The 22711-nt window shown below is 43.3% G+C and overlaps 3 protein-coding genes across 3 annotated transcripts in view; 1 reads left to right on the plus strand and 2 right to left on the minus strand.

Annotated features, from left to right (window-relative positions):
- Nucleotides 1-5733, minus strand: rnf103 (ring finger protein 103). The gene is made up of 4 exons (XM_017712505.2): nucleotides 4951-5733; nucleotides 4671-4813; nucleotides 3502-3617; nucleotides 1-3342 (listed from the first exon to the last, which is right to left on the minus strand). Exons 1-4 carry the CDS (start codon nucleotides 5174-5176, stop codon nucleotides 1845-1847), a joined length of 1983 nt encoding a protein of 660 aa, XP_017567994.1. The 5' UTR covers nucleotides 5177-5733; the 3' UTR covers nucleotides 1-1844.
- A 1345-nt stretch (nucleotides 5734-7078) lies between these two features.
- Nucleotides 7079-16988, plus strand: mxd3 (MAX dimerization protein 3). Its single transcript, XM_017712484.2, has 6 exons — nucleotides 7079-7249; nucleotides 8342-8441; nucleotides 11475-11504; nucleotides 11615-11729; nucleotides 14481-14646; nucleotides 16092-16988. Exons 1-6 carry the CDS (start codon nucleotides 7180-7182, stop codon nucleotides 16205-16207), a joined length of 597 nt encoding a protein of 198 aa, XP_017567973.1. The 5' UTR covers nucleotides 7079-7179; the 3' UTR covers nucleotides 16208-16988.
- Nucleotides 16989-19449: 2461 nt separating this feature from the next.
- prelid1a (PRELI domain containing 1a) overlaps nucleotides 19450-22711 on the minus strand; it is a 5334-nt gene continuing 2072 nt past the window's right edge. The window contains exons 2-6 of the mRNA XM_017712485.2: nucleotides 22627-22711; nucleotides 21974-22199; nucleotides 20735-20848; nucleotides 20333-20411; nucleotides 19450-20227 (exon numbers count right to left, since the gene is read on the minus strand). The exon at nucleotides 22627-22711 is cut by the window's right edge and continues 37 nt beyond it. Coding sequence (XP_017567974.1) covers nucleotides 20106-20227; nucleotides 20333-20411; nucleotides 20735-20848; nucleotides 21974-22199; nucleotides 22627-22711 — 626 coding nt within the window. The 3' untranslated portion in view covers nucleotides 19450-20105. The remainder of the gene's footprint in view (nucleotides 20228-20332; nucleotides 20412-20734; nucleotides 20849-21973; nucleotides 22200-22626) is intronic.

The raw sequence follows: 22711 nt of genomic DNA on the forward strand, positions 1-22711 counted from the left end.
TCATGTGAAAATTAAACTTTAATGAATTGAACAACACGACAGACTGAAGCTTCGATTTATGTTTCAAATTCACACAAACAGCTGGAGTAAGATGGTGGGATAAGGTCATTAGTAGTGTTCTTACAATGCAGCAATTCCGGTCACGGACGAAGGACGTGGTCATGCCTCAGTGAATAAGCGAATGAATCAGAAACGGAGCTCTGGACTCTAGCAGGTCAATGTCAGCCTGTCATTTTTGCCTGGGGTGCAAAACACTTGCTCAGGTTTGAGTATTTCTTATGGTTAGTTCTGCTGTATAGCATAAATATCAGATCCACATGCCCAGATGTTTGCATGATTTAAATCAACTTAAAGACCTGTCTTCAATAATGCCCTGTCACGCTTCACACTTCGGCTGGAGATACACTACACAACCAGTATTCTCATATTCGGGAACGTCTCAAATGATCACAGTTCATTGCCCAAACGTTGGTTGAGTTGGTGTAGTCTGCTGGCACGTTAAGCTGCTTAAATGTCCTGGTCAAGCCACACGTGCCGTTTTGTAGAAATGTAGTCATGAATGAATTCTAAAGTGAACGCTAAAACCAACAACGCATCCTTCCTCTACCCTCTCCTCCTCGGAATGTTGACACAGTTCCATATTGCTGTTGTCGGAAGAAAACCTTGCATCTCCAGAATGACAACTTTACAGGAAAAGGAAAAATCCTACATAACTACTAATGTAAGCGAATGGAAACCGATTGTTTTCCAAGTCATTCTGAGTCATTTCATTTTATCCATCCTTCATAATATGTAAACACAATGTAAAGCGCAACAGGCGTTTCACAATTACACCAAAAACGGAAAAACAACAAAAAAACGGAGATGCAAGGTTTTCGTCCGACAGCGATATGCATTTCTACCACTTCCACAAGTACCTCTGAATATCACCCGAGGTCAGTGTGTACAGTGGGATGAGAACAATGATCAGTCGTATGACCTGTCATTTAATTTACTCCAACCCTGATTTTGAAAGCACTTCCATTTCGGGTTGTGTTTAAAAGGAGTAATGAAATAGCTTCGGTTTCAGAGAAGGACCACATCTGAAACTCCTCGGGGGGAGGGGGGCTCGTTCTGAGCAAGCCACCCCAGACCTTCTGCCCAAGCTTCTCAGACTTCCCTCCTGTCACCAGCTCAATTTTGGGTGTGGTCCAAACTCACAAACCGCTATTTGGCTCCAGTGTGATAAAAAAAAATGTAGTGTATGCCTGGCCCAAGCTGAGAAATTCAATTTTACACCGTAACTGATCACATTTATAAATTAAAGACACATTGAACACGTATATGGAACTCTGATACAGAACACGTACGCAGACTTTTGCCTTCATCTGACCAACAGGCTTTATAAGAGCTACAAAGAAACTTGCCTTTTAATTGATGGCATTGCTTTGCCTGCATGACAGCAGGCAGTGCCTTACATGTCTTTTTACTTATAAGTTCACTTTTCAGATTTATTCTCTAAGCGCAAGGCATTTGATTCCAATTTTTCCAGACAAGCACAGAATTAAATCATATTAGGAAAAAGTAGGTTCCTATTAGGCCAGTTTTCTGGATACATATTAAGCCTTCGACATGGACTAAAAAGGCTAGTCCAACATTTTCAATTAGCAGGAACATTTAGTCCAAGCCTAGACTTAATATGTCCACAAAAGGCCTATATTCGGTAAAGTGTATGCAGATTCAAACCACCGGAAATAAAAACAGGAGCCAACAACATGGATCTACAGGTCTACAGACTAACAATGGACACATCAAGTATTTTATAAGTTAAGTGCAGGAAGCAGATCTGCAGCCAATGGCATACGCTATTCTGGTTCGGATGGATAATCTGCATAAGGTTGTCTGGCTGGTCTCTTCTTATAGGATGGCCACCGACATACTGGACAGCAGTGTCGTCCCCCTGCCAGCCAGACCACGATGCACTGCTGGTGAAAAACGTGGCCGCACGGCAGGCCCATGACAAGGCATTCGGTTTCAAAATTCTCCAAACACACGACGCATTCCGTGCAGTGGAGCATGCCGCAGGGCCACCGGGACCAATCGGTGTCCTGTTCCTCTCCTGAGGACCAGGACTCTTCTGACCTCATCCCAGCCAAACGCTCATCTTTAGTGTGAGTCTTCTCTGAGCTGTAATGATGTGTTTGCTGGTCACTACCTGGTTCATCTCTTGATGGGTGCACCGTCTTGTCTGGCGGATTATCTTGGTCCCCTAAGCCAGCACCCTCTGGCTGTGTGCACTTGAACCTCCAGGTGGGCAGGTTTTTGATGTAGTCGATGGGAACCAGCGGGCGAAGCCAGAGGTCCGGGAATGCCAACCTATCTAAAAGGAAGTTAGGATCATCATCCCAGTCTGACTCGTTTGGGAAGTTCTGAAAGGAGGCAATAGGATGTACCAAGTAACTGGTGTACCAATCCCACAGACTGGACAGCCACTCCAGATTATTTGCATTCTGGTCTTCGTTGCCACACCTCCTCTTCTTCTCAAAGTAGTCTATGAGCAGGCCGTGGGCTAGGTACGTGCTCAAGAACAGAGCCGGGTGTGAGGAGTAGAAAGTCCAATCTGCCCTGACCCAAGAGGCAATGGTGGTGGTATCAGCATAGCGCAGCAATTTAAGACTGTACTCATAAAAGTTGTCCAAGTATGGCAGCTGAAGGAATCCAAGGATGGGAAGCCAAGAGATAATGAGTAAGGAATTATACGTCCCCAATGTGCTGATTAGAACCACAAAGCGCTTAATGGTGGCTCCTTGTGTTATGAAAAGGTCCATCCAGGCCATGAGGTTAACCATAACCAAGCTCAAAACAAAAAGATCATTGACCTCTGGCTGGACAGACCGTAGGAACGTGTCCATGGCATGCAGGGAAATGTATTCTCCAGTGCTGTTGCCATATCTGTAGATACCTTCTGGTGTTTTGAGAATATAAGAGGGCATCTGCTGCACTCCGATCTCCTCCAAACAGGTGGCATTGTCCCAGTTGCGCACGTCAACGAAAATGAACTCTATGCGCCCTGTGAATTTGATGCTGAGGGCTGAGAAGAAGGCAGGGGGCTGGATCAGTTTGGCAAATAAGAACATCTTTACGGGCTGTTTTTCTCTCTGGTACCAATCGTCCATCAACTGCTGAGAGAAACGGATGGTTTTGATGCGGGAAGCAACATGTGCGGTCATCCATTTGAAGATGTGTTCCGTCTCAATGCGTCTACCGTTATACTCTTTTAGCATGACCTTTCCTTTAGAGGCATAAGTCTGGGGCACTGACATGATGAGGGTGGACTTCATCCAACCACGTTTATGGCAATATCTGATACATTGGTGAAGAAAAAAAGATTCACAAAAATCACTAATGAAAATTACACAATGCACGTATGTGTCTACAGAACTACAACAGTTATCTGATCGACTTCTGTACAACAGCACACAAAAGTCTTCCAATACATGCGGCAGCAATGCAATTCCTCACCTCGAGTCACTCGAGCAATTGAAAGTGCCAGTGCGGATACCAAACTGAGAAACTTTCTGTACCATCTTGCCCCAGTTGGCTGTGCTCAGCAGTGGATTTCTGTCTTGGGCTATAACCTGCACAAACAGAAAATAATCTATTCCAAACAGCATGCAAATAACTTGCCAAACAGCCAAGCCTATGATCATTGTGTGTTCAGAATGCACTTCCACTTTAAGCAAATCAATAGAGCTTCAGCAGACGGTAGACAGTAGTGTGAATGCTAATGTCCTGGGTAACATTTAATTGATTTTTCCATAAAATTATAAGGTACCCTGGTGTGGCAGAGTGCATTACGCTAGATCCATCTCTGGAAATTTCGTATGACAAACTCTTTTGTATTACACATACATACATACATACACACACACACACACACACACACACACACACACACACACACACATCATCGCTGCTGTCGGAAGGAAACCTTGTATCTCCATTTTTGATGTTTTTCAGTTTTTTTTACATGATTTGAAAATGTCTGTTATTCTGTACATTGTGTGTAAATTTCATGAATAGCCCAAAAGAACTATCCAGAAATGACTTGGAAAGACGTCGGGTTCCATTGACTTACATTAAAAGTAATGGTTTTTTTTTTATCCTTCTCCTGTAAAGTTACTATTTTGGAGATACAAGGTTTTCTTACGACAACAGCGTTATACACACATACAGTGGGTGTATAAATAATGTATAAAATATACATACATATACATATATAGATTGATTTTGATGTTGTCCAGTGAAAACCTTGTATGTCCAACATGGTAACTTTACAGGAGAAGGATAAAAAAAACATTACTTTTAATGGAAGTCAATGGAACCAGACTTTATTCCAAGTCATTTTGGGTCATTTTCTTTTGGTCCTTTCTTCTTGACATTTACACACAACGTAAAAAACTGAAAGAAAAAAAATTAGGTTTTCTTTGTACAGCATGTTTACACACACACACACACACACACACACACACACACACACACACACGCAGCACTACAAATATCCAGGGACGAACTGAGCACTAAAGTGTGTGGGAAAAGTTTTGACCTTGTTACCAATGTCATGCAGCCTTTGGGAATAATAATAATAATAATAATAATAATAATAATAATAATAATAAGATTATACGAACCTGGACCAACCAGATGCCATCCTTAGTGTCTTCCACTAACTCATAAAAGTGCATCTCCCCGTTGAAGGTGGTGCTGGAGTCCGACCCTGCTTGCTCTTTTTCGTTTTTTAAAGCAGAGTAGAGCTCCCCCTGCATCAGCTCTCCTGGATCAAAACCACAACAGCGGGATTAACGCCACACTCTGGGCTGCAGACCGCCGCTCAACACATTACAGCATTTCCATCTCAGCCTGGGGCTCAACACAGAAGCCTAGAGAGAAAAGAAGAAGAAAAAACCTCACCCGAGTTCTGGACCAGCTCTCGGACATCTCGTTTCTCGGCCAGACCAGAATAGCCTAAACCGCGACACTCGAGGATCGTCTTCAACTTTCGGAAGCTCAGCGTTACCGGATCCACGAGCTGCGTCGCGAAGAGGCCGGTTTCGTACCAGACCACGGCCTCGAAAAACCGCGCCAGGACGAACAAAACGAAAAAGTAAAGCAGCAGGAAGAAGAGTTTTAACCACATGGCGTTACTCGGCGGTGCTCCGGGAGATGCGCTGGGTCACTCGGTACGTGCTTCGGCGAAGACCGCGCTGTGCGACATCGGAGGCCGACGCCAACATGCAGCTCCGCCGGCCGTGAGTCGGTCTGTCTCCTGTGAACTTCGCCGGCCCGACTGTGCGCAGTTTGCGGTCTGGAGGCGCCACTACTCGGTCTGTGTTGCGGGGTGGGCTCTTATGGTTTCGAGCATCTCCTCGAAGCCGTTTTTAATGCGTGGCGAGGCGCGAACTTCACTCATGGAGCGGCGCGGCGCGGCAGGCCAGCCCGCGGAGGCCCGGCCTGCACAGCACAAACACGACGAGAACAGCCGAGCTCTTCATCTGGACGCCGTCCTGCAGCTCGGCGGCTTCGCTCCTAGTGAAACAGAAGAGAAGTGAAGCAGGAAGGCGCCGTCCGTTTGTCTCTTTTCCTCTTTATTTCCTCCGCGTCGAAGCTCCGCCGCTCGCCGCCCGTCAGCCATCAGCTGGTATACATAACAACATCACGTCATCGAGCTGCTTCCGCCGCAACAACGCCAAAACAAAAGCCGAGAGATCGGCCCGATTCAAACGGTCATTTGTTTTTATGCTTTTAGACGCTTTCTCCAAATTCATAAAACACATATGACGTAACATGTTTACAAATACAATACATTTAGATAAAAGAAAGAGCATTCGGCTGACTACTTTTTTTTCCAAAATAAAAGTTGTATGACCGGTTAAGTGCGTCTCTTCCTGCCGACTGGTGGTGGTGCCACAATATATTGAGGACACAAGTTATTATACTATACTACACACGTACTATACTGTTACTACACACAAACGACTGTATTGAAGCTACAACTTACTATATTGAGCCCACAAATTACTGTATTGAGGCCACAAACTACTATATTGGAGGCTACAACTTACTATATTGAGTCCACAATTTGCTATATTGTGGCCACAAAATATTATATTGAAGCTATAAATTAATATATAGAGGGTACAAATTACTTTACAAAGGCCACAAAATACTATACTGAGGCTATAAGTTTCTATAATAAGTGAACAAATTACTATATTGAGGCTACAACTTACTACATTGAGCCCACAAATTACTGTATTGAGGCCACAAAGTACTATAAGGAGACCACAATTTCCTATACTGAGGCCATCACTTACTATATTGAGGCCACAATTTACTATATTGAGGTTACAAATGACTATACTGAGGCCACAATATACTATAAAGAGGCCACAATTTCCTATACTGAGGGCACCACTTACTATATTGAGGCCACAATTTACTATACTGAGGCCACCACTTACTATATTGAGGCCACAATTTACTATATTGAGGTTACAAATGACTATACTGAGGCCACAATATACTATAAAGAGGCCACAACTTACTATATTGAGGCCACGATTTTCTATATTGAGGTTACAAATGACTATACTGAGGCCACAATATACTATAAAGAGGCCACAATTTCCAATACTGAGGCCACCACTTTCTATACTGAGGCCGTAAATGACTATATTATATATAAACGCGCGGCCTCGGTGTAAGTTTCAGGCCACGCCTCGCTGAGACGATAATCCCCCTGTCGCGCTCGGAGCTCCGTGTTCTTTCACTTCTCATAGTGTGGCCATCTTTAGTGAACGAACCGGTGCTGCGAGCACGTCAGCAAGAAGAAAAGTTCAGACTTCCCTTTTAGCGAGAGACTCGGGTCGAAAACACCGTTTCAGCGAACTTTAATAGCGCGCAGGTAAAAATCAGTGCACGTACTTATAAAGAATAGAGCAAAACATGGGAGCGGCCCGGCCGGTGGGCCGGGGGGGCGGGGGGGGTGAGGGGGGGGGTGATGACACTGACGCGTATTACGTGGCAGCTGGAGCTGCCAAATCGCCCAGTTCAGCCGCACAAACACACACACACACAGACACAGACAGCTTTGCGGGTGTTGGCTCGTTTCGGCCCTAGCTAGCTAACTTCGTTTTCGCTATGGAGGTAAACACCTGCAACATCCAAGTCCTCCTGCAGGCTGCCGAGTACCTGGAGAGGAAAGAGAGAGGTATGGCTGAAGTTCCGCTCTGTTATTTCTATCGATATGCCGCAGAAACAGAGGCAGCCCTGCAGACAGACAGGCAAGTTTCGAATGAAACGCGTGCAGCTTTGAGGGGAAAAAGTGCATATGATTCTCCACAGACACTCATTTCTCCGTCAGGCGCTCCCGTCGTGCTCGAAAGTTGGGGAAAGCGGCCTCGGTCGCGGTTATTACTGCGCTTGACTCCGTGACCTACATTCGAGCCCCCATTGTACACAAAGGCGCGAAGTGGCGGCACATTTGAAAATGTAGCTGCAGCGTAACGTTTCACCGCGGACCCGGCCAGTCCGCTCGACATATACTCCGCGTTTTCCGCGTCATTTCTCCATCATCGCCTGCGCACAATATTAGGAGCTTTTATAGAGGACTGAAACTGGTGGCGCCAAAAAACAAAAACAAACCGGGCTTCCTTTTCGAATTTTACCGTTCCACCTTAAGTGGCGCAGCAGTTACGTAACATTCGCCGGCTTTACGTTCGAATTTCCCCAGCGTACTTGCCCCGCAGCACTATTTAAGGTGGAACGCGGAAATTCGAACATAAAGCTGGCGAATAAGAAGCTAACTTCAGCTGCGTCGAAAACAAAACGTTAGATTTGGTTAGTTTTTGTCTGACGGGCAATTTCTGAACAACGTCTGTCTAATAAGACGACTGTGACGTGAACATAACACACACACACACACACACACACACACACACACACACACACACACACACACACATATATATATATATATATATATATATATATATATATATATACACACACATACATACACACACAGACATACATAACTATATATATATTTATGTGTGTGTGTATGTATGTATGTATGTGTGTGTGTATATATATTTTATACATACATACATACACACACATACATAACTATATAACTATATATATATATATATGTGTGTGTGTGTGTATGTATGTATGTATAAAATATTAGTGTAGCCAGCGTGGACAGATTTAGATGGCTACCTCATACTGATGTTGGTGTGGGCATCCTTCAGGAAGTGCTCGGTGATTTTTGCTCATAACTTCATTTTTTCTCTCTCAGAAGCCGAACATGGCTACGCATCAGCACTTCCATTTTACAGCAAAGCGACAGAAAAGCGGAGCAGACAGAAAACTAAGAGAGCTTCACCGGGAAACAGCAGGTGAGGTTATCGTGCACCGAGTCCTTGTACAGTATATCGTCCATACCGGTGTAGTTGCCGGTGTCTGTGATACACGACGATACTGACTTTTAGTTGTGTATATTTCTTCATGATAGAATATTTATATTGTATACCTTACATATCGCTGCTGTCGGAAGAAAACCTCGTATCTCTATTTTTGTATCTTCATTTTTCAGTTTTTGACATAATTTCAAAGGACCCGTTGCCCTTTACATTGTGTGTGAATTTCATGATGAATGGAGCAGAAGAAACGGCCCAAAATGACTTGGAAAGACGTTTCGTTCCACTGACTTGCCTTAAAACTACAGTGTGTTTTTTCTTTCTCCTGTAAAGTTGTAGTTTTGGAGATACGAGGTTTTCTTCTGACAGCAGCGATATATTATAATGTATATTTCTTTATGACTGAATATTTCAGTCTTTCTTACGTCATACTGCAGTTCAACATACGCTACATAAACTGAAGAAGAAAACAGAAAACAGTCCAAACAGTGTGAGCTCTGTAAAATACTGAGCGCAATTTATATGCACTTAATAACCGATAAACTATAGAAAATCAGATTTTTTTTCAGTAATCCGATCAACACGTTTATGATTGTCATGCATTTGGGTAATCAGATAATGGGCAGCCTCCAGGTCTACAGGACTCAGATTTGCATCCAGCCGATAAGCTCGCAGAAGAAGACGTGACGTAAACAGACTGTGACACTCAAACTTCATGCCGCAGCTTTCTTTAAAACATTTCACCTAAAATAATATGAATATAAGATTATTTTGAGTGTTAATTTTCTTGTATTAAGTTCTTTGTTTCGGAAAGCCTGTGGTTTCAGCATCGCTCCAAAAGTGTTTTGTTGCCATTCTGTGAGGGCTGTGTTCAATTCCGCCTGCTGATTTCCGGTACTGCGGTCTGTTTTTGCACATGCACAGACGGAGAAATCCGAAAGAAATCCATGTAAGGGTACATATGCGCTGAGAAATCCAATTACTGGGCCGAAATCCGGCTCTTTCTATTGGAATTCTTGACCTTTCTCCGATCTAAGAAATCGGAGTGTGCTGTTTATAGGACCATAATCAGATGACTGCAGAAATCAGATAATGATTAAGATTAATTGACCCTTATTAGTCCCACAACGGGGAAATTTCACCTCCGCATTTAACTCATCCGTGAAGTGAAACACCACATACACACTAGTGAGCACACACTTGGGGGCAGTGAGCACACTTGCCCGGAGCGGTGGGCAGCCCAATCCGCAGCGCCCGGGGAGCAGTTGGGGGTTAGGTGACACCTCAGTCATGTGCTGTCGGCTCTGGGGATCGAACCAGTGAGCTTCCGGTCACAAGGCTGGTTCCCTGACCTTCAGCCCAGACTATTAATTGCATGTAAACACACTCACTAGGTTTTGGCAGTTTTCTGATTATTCAAGTTTCTTTGATCGGATTCAGGCCTAGAAATCTGAGTAAGATCTGATTATAAAGAGCTGGATTTAGTCAGTTTTCTCAGGGCATGTACACTCTTACTCTGATTTCTTTCAGTTTTCTCAGTATGTGCATGTGTGAAAACGGGAAAGGCAAGCAGCGATTAACTCAGCGCCTGTGGAATCTTCTAGATTTGATGTGTATTTATATTTTCAGCTAAAGTGGTTCAATTAGGGAAAAAAAAAAGCTGTGGCATGACGACGAGTTTTACATTACGTTTACGTCGCGTCTTCCTCTGTGAGTTTATCGGCTGATTGCAAGCCAGAAATCCGATTACCGTCTGACTTATGTAGACCTGGAGTTTCTCCATTATCCGAACACCCAAGTACGTGTGAAATCCATTCAGCCCATACTGACAAAATCTAATCTGCAGTTATTGGATTAAGTGCATGTAAACACTTATTGTTTTACAATATTTTTAGATAAAGTTTTGGCCTAAAATATATTTTTAATAAACGATTGTAGCAGGGCGATACATGCAGGGTGTTAAATGGAACCCAAAGAAAACACATTTGTCCAGTTTTACTGCAATTTAAACAGAATGTGTCTCTACATCCAACCATTTCGCATCAAACCGCTCTGAATGACTTTGTTTATGACTGAACTTTTGATGGAATTCCCCAAAAACTCTAGTAGCCTCTTAAACTCATTGAAACCACCGGTGGTTCCAAACCGCACTTCATCATGTTCTTCATAACGTTCATATTCCATAAGCTCCATTCAGAAGCTGGGCGTCGTGTGAGGCTGTAGCTCTTCTCTCCAGTCTAATAGACGGTGATGTCATTTTAAACCCTTATAATAAAAGAAGCTGAACTTTGTTTTTCTACTGAAAGTCGACCCGTTTTTCCCCAAAATCTGGGCTCTAAACTATAAACAGACGGCGTCTCTTCAGTGATCTGCTCTGGAAACATCACTTTTAGAAAATAACACAAAGAGCGTCGGAGATTTTTGCCTTTGAGCAGTAAATTGTGAGCATATAGCGGTGATAGTAAAATAAATTTACATTTATTTCATGCAGTTACTGAATAATTTGCCTCACGATTTGGTCACGTAAATTCAGATGGACAAACCAAAACCTTAATAAGAGGTTAAGGTAGCTTAAATATTATTTGATACCAAGATACTGAAATGTATTTACCATATATCGTTGTATTAAATTTTGTCAATATCGTACAGCACCAAGCTCTTGTTTTCGTTATTCAATGCAAATTCTTATAAATCTATCAAGCTTCCAATCTCAGCTGTAGTTCGTTACACGTTTTATAACGTGCACAAAACAAGATATTGTCTCATGTTTAGTATATAATTGAAGTATGTATGATCTCGCTTGATTTTCCTGGTCTAGGCTAACCGATTTATGCTCTGCTGGAGCTGCAGATGAATTGTTCATAATGAAAATCCGTTGATTATCATAAATGTCTGATTATATTGTTTTTAACTGAAGCTGTAATAACAGTATAACTATATGTATTAGACTAAACTAGCTTGCAATAAGACAGTCCCGGTTTATTAGCTAACATTGTCTCTCTACTATTTCAGGTCAGTGCACAATGAATTGGAAAAGCACAGGTATGACTTACTTCCTTAGCCCAGTTTCAGCTCCAGTGGGTGTTCTGTAGCACACCGCACCGAGGTATGGTCCTATTTGTTGAAAAGGAAATGTATCTTTCCGTTTGCAGGCGAGCTCAGCTGCGACACTACCTGGAGCAGTTAAAGGAGCAGGTCCCGTTGTCCTCGGACTCGACAAGGAACACCACTCTGAACCTGCTTAGACGGGCACAGCTGCACATAAAGGTGAGCAGGTCACTAGACCTTAAATGACTCTTCAAGGTCTGTGAAGATGAGTTAAAAAACATTGTTATGTCACGTCTATGAACGTTCTGGGGGAATTTTTCTCATGGTTTTCACAGGTACATAATTATATTCCCTGTGCCTCTGTGGAAAAACAATGAGGAGCAGAAGAGAGAGACTGTTATGGGAAAAGAAAGCGCTTGGTCTTACTCTCTCTATGAGTTGTGTCTAACTTTTCACCTGGATGTCTAGCAAATTAAAGACCTTTAAGACGTCTGGGGCACTTCTGTATCAAAACGCTGGACATCTAGGAACTCTCCAGCATTTTTCAACCTAACCCTGTCTGCTGCACAGCGTAGCATATCAGTGCTGTCCGAAGGAAACCTCATATCTCTGTATTTTTGTCTTTTTTCAGTTTTTGACATAATTCTTTACATTGTGTGTAAAGTTCATGAAGAATGGTGACTTTACAGAGGAAGGAAAAAAAAACACTTTACTTTTAATGCAAGTCAATGGAACCAGACATTTTTTTCCAAGTAATTTCGGGTCCTGTCTTTTGGTTTATTCTTTAAACACAATGTAAAGAGCAACAGGCATTTTCACATGATGTCAAAAACCGAAAAATGACAAAAATGGAGATACAAGGTTTTTCTTCTGACAGCAGCGACATATTACAGATGCAAAAATAGAGTTTAGACTGAAAAAATACTTCAGTATTCCTTTAAAAGACACCAGTCAGGCGTAACATGATGACCACCTCCTCGTTTCTACGCTCATTTTACATTTTATCAGCTCCACTTACTGTATAGCTGCACTTTGTAGTTCTACAGTTACAGACTGTAGTCCATCTGTTTCTCTGATACTTTGGTGGTGTTAGTGTATGTTGTGCTGGTGCAAGTGGATCAGACACAGCAGCGCGGCTGGAGTTTTTAAACACTGTGTCCACTCACTGTCCACTCTATTAGACACTCCTACCTTGTCGGTCCACCTTGTAGATGTAAAGTCAGAGACGACAGCTCATCTGCTGCTGCACAGTTTGTGTTGGTCATCCTCTAGTCCTTCATCATCAGTGGTCACAGGACCAGGAGCTGTTGGCTAGATATTTTTGGTTGGTGGGCTATTCTCAGTCCAGCAGTGACACTGAGGTGTTTAAAAACTCCAGCAGCACTGCTGTGTCTGATCCACTCAGACCAGTGCCACACACACTAACACACCACCGCAAGTTCAGTGTTACTGCAGTGCTGAGAATGATCCACCCCCCAAATAGTACCTGCTCTGTGAGGGTCCATGGGGGTCCTGACCACTGAAGAACAGGGTAACAGAGTATCAGAGAAACAGATGGACTACAGTCTGTAACTGTAGAACTACAGAGTGCAGCTATACAGTAAGAGGAGCTGATGAAATGGACAATGAGAAAGAAGGAGGTGGTCTTTACGTTATGACTGATCGGCGAACCTAGTTATATATTCAGAATCTTAACTTTCTAGCCGTGGCTGGTCTCATTTAGCTGGGAAAAATAGGCAAGACCTAAGAACAAAGTCCGATGGAGGATTCAAGTGTGTGGAAGTTTTTCTTCACACGGCAAACAAATTAGAACACAATCCAAATTCACAATAATGCAGCAGTTATAGAAGCAGTTATAGAACCAGTTGTAGATCCAGTTATAGAACCAGTTGTAGATCCAGTTATAGAACCAGTTATAGAACCAGTTGTAGATCCAGTTATAGAACCAGTTATAGATCCAGTTGTAGAACCAGTTATAGAACCAGTTATAGAACCAGTTGTAGATCCAGTTATAGAACCAGTTATAGAACCAGTTGTAAACAGGCAACAGTTCTAGAAAACTAGGACGACGAGCAACAAAGAACACCACTTAGAAATGTGTGTAGACCCGTTACAGTGAGACTTAATGGTGAACTGACGAGTGGGATGCAGTCTTTATAGACTGATTTGCCTTAATTAGAAACATGTGCGCTCAGAAGTCTGGGGATGCAGAAAGCAGTCGTGGGCAGGAGGTCAGGGAACCAGCCCTTCCAAACCGGAAGGTCTCCGGTTCGATCCCCTCGGCTGACAGCCCATGACTGAAGTGCCCTTGCGCAAGGCACCTAACCCCCAACCTCTCCCTGGGCACAGTGGGTACGGCTGCCCACTGCCCCCTAGTGTGTGTGTTCACTAGTGTGCATGTATGTGGGTGTTTCACTGGGTTAAACACAGTAGGCTAATGGTTCTCAATTCTAATTCAGTGGAGCTGTAACAGGTGTGCCTGAAACCGGTGGCGCTGCAGGTGTGGTTGTACTAATGCCTACTCAGGATGAGCCACGTCATGCTGGCGTAGAGGGCTGAGGCGGTCCAACAGGTGTAACTGCATATCTAAGAATTTGGAGCACCTGCACCCACGTGTAGATTTTAATGGAAAATTTAACTAGGTTACAAGTGAACAGAAGAATAACACACAATTCACACTTTGTTGCGGCTAAACAAATGATTTGGAAAGTTTACAACCATGGAAAATGATTGCATTCCGTTCAAATAATTGTGGCTGGTCTAAATAGGATTAAACTTATACAGTTAAAGTATTATAGAATTACAGTAACTGACTAATATAAAGCTTCCTTATTGTATTAATGTTTATTTATATTTATTTGACAGTGTTTTTCAGAGCAAGTAAACACAAATATAATGTAATAAAAAAACTACTTTTGAATCATATGAAATGTTGAGTGGAGCTCATCCGGCTGGCTTATGTGTTTGCAGAAGCTGCAGGAGCAGGACGAGCGCGCCGAGCTGCTGAAGGACCGACTGCGCTGGGAGCAGCAGGAGCTGCGTGTTCGGCTGCAGCAGCTGCAGGGAGGCACAGAGAGGATGCGCAACGACAGCCTGGGCTCAGCCGTAAGCTCAGAGAGATCCGACTCAGACAGAGGTAAACGCTCGATCAGTGAGCTCACTGAGCTTTTCTCCGTTTTGATGAGCTGTAGATATGAAGCGGCAAAGGCTGATGAGCTCATTCATTAATGCACGCTCAAATGGTGAGCCAGATTAAGTCAGAGGCGTTTATTGATGGATGACACAGTGACACATTTACATATAATTAAAGCATCTACTGTATTTAATTTAGACGGTCAGTTAGGGCTGGGTGATTAATCGAAACATAATCGATACCGACATTCAGAATCTCTAACCGACGTAATCTTGCCCGGTTATTTCGATTAAAAAAATAATAAATTCTGCTAATCCCTTCCGACTCTGTGTGTTCGCTCACACAGCAGGTGAAAGAGGTTTTCTCATCAAATCCGATTTGTTTTGTTTGGCTGTTCACATTGTCATTTAAACGTGATCTGTGTGCCACATCAGTCTGAGCAGATCAGATAAACTGACCCGCATGCGCAAAAGAACGGCGCGTCTCGTTGGTTCATATGGCTTATCCAGAGGTAAACAATCACGACTTTGAACGAATGCCAGTCGCTCCTGGTCACTCGTTTGGCTCGTGTCCTCTTTCTTTGCTTTCAGACTTCTAACTGGTCTTTGACGCAGCAGCCTCGTTCTCCTACGGCCGCGTTGGGGCATTTTTCTAAATCTCTTCAAAAACAGAGGTGGTTTGGATGAGTCTCTAAGTTTTTCATACAGAAACATCAGCCCAAATGTTTAATAGGTCTCAGTAGCGCAAAATTATGACTGAGTTGGATCGACGTAAAAGCCGCGTGAATTCTGATTTGGCTGTTTAGACGATTTACATTAAGATATGCAGAGCATATTTACAGTACAAACCTTGTCAGTGAACTATGAGGGCAAAAAAACAAACAAACAAAACAAAATATTCATCACAATCGAGGTAAAACGTTCAAATAATCGTGATATTGGTTTGAGGTCGTATCGCCCAGCACTAGCCAGAGCTGTTATTTAAATGTAATTACATAATGATGTAGTTATTTACTTGTTAAATAACATTTACATACGATTATCCTTTATCAAGTTTGTGTTATCAATTTTTTTATCCCCCCAAGATTGAATACACCACAATTTTGTCAAATTCAAAGCGGAATTCTCAGCTCTTCTTCTACCTAGGATGTGGTATTGATTGAAAGTTTAGAGCAGGGGTGTCCGGTCTCACTCGCAAAAGGCCGACGTGGCTGCAAGTTTTCACTCCAAACAAACTGAAGCACAGCTCATGCTGCTTCTTTAATCAGTCTGTCTTCGTCTGCAGCCGCACCAGTCCTCTGGATAAGACTGGACACCCCTGGTTTACAATCTACCCTTCTCACAGAATTTCTCTACATGTTTTTACAGCACTATCATTTCCAGTGATAGCTCTTGGTTCATAGACAGCAAAGCAGTATTAACAAGTTATATCTTCTTTTCTATTTACAGAGGACGTTGAAATTGACGTCGAGAGCATGGTGTGGACTTTGGAGTCGGACGGTCTGGGTACGACACAAACCGGAGTCGACCATAGTTACTCCACTCCTGATCATGCCTGGTTATGACGACTATAAAGCAGCTAGTGTGAATTCAGAAACATTCCAGAAAACGGTATCATGAGGTCCAGGAAGAGCAAAACAGGCCTCAATCCAAAAACACCTGGTGTCTTGCCACAGAAACACCCTGCTGCCATTTTTTAACCATCACACTCAGGCTTTTTGCAAGCATGACTGGAATTTGTGATTTTTATTTTTTAAGACATGATGATGTGGTGCTCTAGACAGACACACTTGATCTAACGGAGGCGTGACAGCATGGGCACGGTCTTCCTAATTTAGCCTCCGATTCCATTGCACTTATCAGTCGCCTCCCTTCAAGCTAATTGGCTTCATTTTAGGGCCAGCCTGCAGTATAGGCTTGCTTGCACTTACATCTTTCACTTATTTAACTAGTTTATCCTTTTCCTTCCTCTTGATACATTGCACAGAGCAGCTGCCTCAGCACTTCGTTTTGTTCCAGTTCAGGGCATTCCTTCTCGGACTGCAAGTTGTGTGATTAGATCACAGATCATATCCATGCGTTTTTATCAGTGTTTTTAAGGCTTCTCTCTCCTGGAAGATGTACAGTACTCATGGAGACTTGGGCTACGTTCGCATTACCAGGTTAAAGTGGCACAAATCCGACTTTTTGCCCCAGTGTGACTCGGATCTGGTGAATCGGATCCGACCTGAGCCACTTTCATATGTGGTCCTAGATCGGATACGTATCCGATTTGTGGCCGCGTGACCTTAACGTGACGCTCAGATCGGAATTCATGCGTTTTTTTTTCCACTGCGCTGTCATCATTCAGCGTTACCATGGCAACAGCACTGAACAGACGTTAAAGCCTGTAAACGGTGGAAAAGAAGCTCATCTCACCTTTTTCTCCTTCGTCTGGCTCTAATAATGAAGCTGAGAGCTGATCAGAGTTAGTTTGTGCTGATGATGCAGTGATTCAGTCACGTGATGTCACTGAGTAGGATGAGCTCATGAGGGTCGTTTCAGGACCCTTATTGGTCCCACCTCTGCATTTAACCCATCCGTGCAGTGAAACACCACATACACACCAGTGAACACACACACTAGGGGGCAGGGAGCACACTTGCCCGGAGCGGTGGGCAGCCCTATCCACAGTGCCCAGAGAGCAGTTGGGGGTTAGGTGCCTTGCTCAAGGGCACTTCAGTCACTGTCCTGGCTCAGGGGATTGAACCAGAGACCTTCTGGTCACGAGACTGTTTCCCTAACCTCCCACGGCTGCCCCAACTGACAGATTTGAATCACTTAACTAAACGAATGTAAACGTTCGAGTCAGAGAGATCTCAGATTTGAGCAAAGATGTTTGGAATGTGAATGTAGCCTTATTCACCGTTTACACTGCAAGACTTTTGAGTTGCATCTGCTGAAAAGTCGTTTTTGCCCAGATCAATTTGGATTTTGATTTTAAATACTTAATATTCTTACCTAGCAAGTTAGATAAGTTTGCAAATAGCTCAAGGTTGAAGTTCGACAACCATAGTAGTGTCCACTATTTGTCACTAAGCTAATGGTTTCTGCCATTCAGAACAAATCTCTGAAGAATCGAGGCCACTTTGGGCCAGAAACGGAAACATTAAGCGTATTTTAGATGAAAACGTAGAGCGAGGAGTAACATTTCCCCATTTTCAAATGTAGTAGCTAGTGTTCACCTTGAAGGAGCATTTCTATAATTAAGCCTCTTTTACCACAGCTGTGTGTGCAACTCCATGTGTTTGAAGTAGCGAAATATGTTGGACATAACAGCAAACCTGCTGAAACGCAAGTCATTTATGCAACTAATGCTAATAATGTACTTTAACAGTCATGCTTGTATTTTTTACATTTGTACAGTTATTCAGTGTAAATGTACACAGCTAAATAGTACACTGTATATGTGATTGTGAACACCAAATGCCTTATGAACTTTTTGTACGTCATTGGAACACCACCTTTGTATTTATCTCTCCTCTGTGTACTCATATGTAGCATTTTTTATCAATGTAAACCTTTTGTACAAATAAATATTTTATGTATTTAACTCGACTGGTCAGTTCATGTCCACGGCAGCAGCGGCTGCATTTCGTCTTGTTTAAAACAATAGCCTGACTGGAGCGGCTGGACTGAAATTCCATTCCCAACGCACATTATAACCTAAACAATAGCAGCACCGTGCCCAAGACCCCCAGCTACCAAACACGTCACAAGGTTAGATATAAACTGAGAACCACACGCTTTGAATCTTAACACACCTGATATGTAGACATACCTGGCAGAACAGTCTGACCACCTCCTTGTTTCTACGCTCATTGTCCATTTCATCAGCTCCACTTACTGTATAGCTGCACTTTGTAGTTCTACAGTTACAGACTGTAGTCCATCTGTTCTTCAGTGGTCAGGACCCCCATGGACCCTCACAGAGCAGGTACTATTTGGGTGGTGGATCATTCGCAGCACTGCAGTAACACTGATGTGGTGGTGGTCGTGGTGTGTTGCACTGGTACGAGTGGATCAGACACAGCAGTGCTGCTGGAGTTTTTAAACACCGTCCACTCACTGTCCACTCTATTAGACACTCCTACCTCGTCAGTCCACCTTGTAGATGTAAAGTCAGAGACGACAGCTCATCTGCTGCTGCAGTTTGTGTTGGTCATCCTCTAGTCCTTCATGAGTGGTCACTGGATGCTGTTGGCTGGATATTTTTGGTTGGTGGACTGTTCTCAGTCCAGCAGCGACACTGAGGCGTTTAAAAACTCCAGCAGCACTGCTGTGTCTGGTCCACTCGTACCGGCAGAACATACACCAACACAACACCACCATGTCAGTGTTACTGCAGTGCTGAGAATGATCCACCACCCAAATACTACCTCCTCTGTGAGGGTCCATGGGGGTCCTGACCACTGAATAACAGGGTAACAGAGTATCAGAGAAACAGATGGACTACAGTCTGTAACTGTAGAACTACAGAGAGCAGCTATACAGTAAGTGGAGCTGATAAAGTGGACAATGAGTGTAGAAACGAGGAGGTGGTCATAGCGTTACACCTGATCCCTGTATAGTCAGTCATAACAAAGCCTTGCGACTCGACTTCTTCCACTTTAATTTTTATACATTTTAAAATGACGTTATCTGAACATGCTCGCAATGAAACACCATGAGTTAAGAATGTTTATCATTTCCATTTCCTGATAAGGCTTTAATATGACAATCACTTGTTTACCCAAACACACATAACAACAACAACAACAACGACGACTACAGCGCTGGATAGAAAATGTTTATTGAACAGTAAGCAAACGCTACTGAATTAAGAGCTTTGTAGATTTTCATTGTAGCTACATTTTTAATAATTATATATCATGTACCAGTAAATAATGATTTCAAGCATATTTACAGACATTGCCGTCCACTGCAACCCTTTCTTCCATACTTTCAATCGTTGGATCTCTGGTGCAGTATTTAGATAACATCTAGGCAATGACTGCTAAAAACATGGACCCGTCAACGCTCAATGTCACTTCAATTTGAAGCAATGAAGGAGAAGGCGTGGCTTTTTGATCCTAAGGGTACTGGATTAGGAGATTACATCCTTAATTGTGGACAAATCAAAGAAAAATAAAAATCAACAAAGAGCTCACAGAAATGTGCGAAAGTTGGAAAAAGTAAGGATTTGTAGCTGGAACACATCTCACACTCCAACACTACGCGACCTGCGGCCAATTCAAAACTACTGTAGGCCTAAAAAGGTGGAAGAGCACACCGATTAAGGGTGGGAATGGGTGTAGCAGGTTTGGTGGCGGTACAGAACGGGGGCAGGAACCTCGAGAACCGAACCTGTCTGAACCTTTCCAGGAAGTCTCGGTGAAATCAGGCACAGGCTTCAGAAAACAATGGCAAGCGTCCGTCTCCTCATCATACATATTGCTTCTTCTGTGCTTGAGAGGCCAAATCTTTCGCCTTCTCTTTAGCAGCAAGCGCGGTCTCGCGGGCCTTCTCGGTCGCCGTCTCCGCCAGCGTCCGCGCGGGTGTTTCGCCTGCATGACAATTAAAAGCAGCTTAGCAAGGGATGGAATTACAGCCCAAGTAATGAATTAATCACACTCCCTATTCCACAAGACATCAAGCCTAAAGAGCCTTACCTTGCATTCTGGCCAAGACGTACTCAAATCCTTTCATAGTTTTCGTGACCCCGCTCTTAAATCTGGCCAGGCCAAATTCCTAAAGAGTTGACGAAAACAGAGGCTATTTAGAGAAACGAAAATGCGAACTGTTGCCAAGTAATGTTGGAGGTTAACTGAAGTAATTCAAGCACAGACTAAACAGCTGTTTAGCTGTCAACACACTGCAAGATCTACACCCTCACCACCAGTCAGTGTTGGTGTTGCGTCTTCAGTATTGATGTCTAGCCCCTGCTACAGGCCACCCCAGCATTGTAACGTAACGCAGCACAAAACGTGAGACGCCGCTGGTGCTGTTATTCCAAACCTCCATGACTTTCCCCCCCTGTTGCCATAGTGATGGATCCCCTTTGGCCCACTGACCTGAACAGCTCTGGAGAGGCCATACAAGCTGGATGAGATCCAAGCCTCTCTCTTGATCTCTGTCCAGTTGCTGTTGTCAGGGTTCACTCTGTACACACAGCGCTCCTCCACAGACTAAAGAGAGAACAGAGAAGTCAGACTTGCAGACGCAGCTGGTACAAAACTCGAGGAGAGGATATCAGCAGAGGAATTCCTGAAAATAATCCTTGAGCAAATTTCATGCTAAGCGGGACAGTGTTTGCATTGTTCTCCAGGTCATAAGTTCATATCTTCGGTTTTCTTTCCAGCAAGCTGGTGCGAGTTGTTGATTTTCTTAGTCACTACAATTTCCACAATACAGGGTGAGTCAAAGAGATTCAACCGATTTCAAAAGGATTCATTTCACTTGTAAATCGTTACAGAACAATGCAGTGAACTGTAAACGGTTTAATTGAACAAAGTTTATTATGGAAATTTACAAGAGCTCTTTATGAACATGGTCAGATTCATCCCAGACTGGACCGAGCATGTTGGGCGTTGCTGCACTCACGGCTCTTATGGTGGGATTTCGGAGATCATCCAGTGCTGTGGAACCAGTGCCAAATGCTCTGAGCTGCTGGAGCTTCACTGCTGATAAAGATCCCGCTGCACAGTTCTGACGGATTCACTATTATTGACGTGGAGAACGCAGAAGACTTTCTGCTCAGGGGTCTGGATTGTGATTGGTTCCTCGGTGCCTCATGGTTGTAAAAATACGGAAATCTGACGAATCTTTTTGAATCACCCTGTACTATGATTACTATGCAAGTGCAGCATATTTAGGCCATAATTATGCACTGACCCGATATTTCAAGGTGAAAGTCCTAGTTAAACTGCGGCGAGTCAGTGATGACCCAGCTTTTACTACTGCAAAAGCAGGAGCCTCTGAATAACAATACCCCACATTCAAATCTAATAAACATGTTTGCTACTCTCTGTATTGTTAAAGTCAGAGCTAATGCTGGAGTGGATTAGTGCCGATTCAGCAAACCATGATTAGAGCTTTAAATCCACTGGCAACTACAGTAAACCAGCAAATATCAATTTCTTCATTATTTACAGTAAACATGTAGAGCAAACACCTTCATCGTCACTATCCTGGCACATCAGCTACAGGAAGCAAGCCCAGCCCAAAGACAACAACAGTAAACAACAACTTCTCTAAATCCAGAGTTTAACTAAGATGGGGGGAGGATTTCGATGAGATTAGGTGCAGCTCACCATGAGGCGCGTGTGGTTGATGTTCCATGTGAGAGTGACCATGGTTTTGTCCTTGGGATCCACTACGGAGTCCTCAATGATGTAGGCCTTACGTGTCTTGTGGCCGGGAAAGAACTTCTCCGCCCAGCGAGGCGCTCGGCTGGTTTTGGTCAAGAGCCGCCTGGAAATGAGGCGGTTATCAGGAGTCACCTCCCGGAAGATTATGTCTTCAGTCAAAACATGATTACTGGAAAGAAGAGAAAGACGAGATGAGATTAGATAGATAGACAGACAGACAGGTATGTAAATACATAGGTAGGTAGGTATGTAGACAGGTAGATAGATGGGTAGGCAGATAGATGCATAGATGGGTAGATAGATAGATAAGTAGATAGATACTTCATTGATCCTGATCCAGCCAGTAGCAGACACACAACACTATACAGTAACCGTAAACAGGTGTAGACATATAACAAGAATAAATAAACCAGATCCTCTCTACAGGTAGAAATACAAATAGGAAAAAAAAACAAAACAAACAAACAAACATGGCAGTGGAAGACAGAAAACTCCTACCAATTACCTACAAACAACAGGAATATTGAACATTATTATTATTATTATTATTATTAAGACGTCAGTTTGAGATAAATATAATAAGAGTTGCTCTTTACCTGTAAGGGTTTGGGTACCTTTGCCAGAATGCTACAGACACTTGGTCCCACGTGCCTTTAAGTAACCCGGCGCAGCTGAAATACT

Source organism: Pygocentrus nattereri, chromosome 8 (genome assembly GCF_015220715.1).
Source record: "Pygocentrus nattereri isolate fPygNat1 chromosome 8, fPygNat1.pri, whole genome shotgun sequence".
Lineage (NCBI taxonomy): Eukaryota > Metazoa > Chordata > Actinopteri > Characiformes > Serrasalmidae > Pygocentrus > Pygocentrus nattereri.

Coding starts and splice junctions, on each gene's coding strand:
- rnf103 (XM_017712505.2), bottom strand. CDS start 5,176: ATGTGGTTAAAACTCTTCTTCCTGCTGCTTTACTTTTTCGTTTTGTTC. Junction 3,618..4,670: donor ATGGCATCTGGTTGGTCCAG/GTTCGTATAATC, acceptor CTGTTTGTGCAG/GTTATAGCCCAAGACAGAAA. Junction 3,343..3,501: donor AATTGCTCGAGTGACTCGAG/GTGAGGAATTGC, acceptor CCAATGTATCAG/ATATTGCCATAAACGTGGTT.
- mxd3 (XM_017712484.2), top strand. CDS start 7,180: ATGGAGGTAAACACCTGCAACATCCAAGTCCTCCTGCAGGCTGCCGAG. Junction 7,250..8,341: donor CCTGGAGAGGAAAGAGAGAG/GTATGGCTGAAG, acceptor TTTCTCTCTCAG/AAGCCGAACATGGCTACGCA. Junction 11,505..11,614: donor AATGAATTGGAAAAGCACAG/GTATGACTTACT, acceptor TTCCGTTTGCAG/GCGAGCTCAGCTGCGACACT.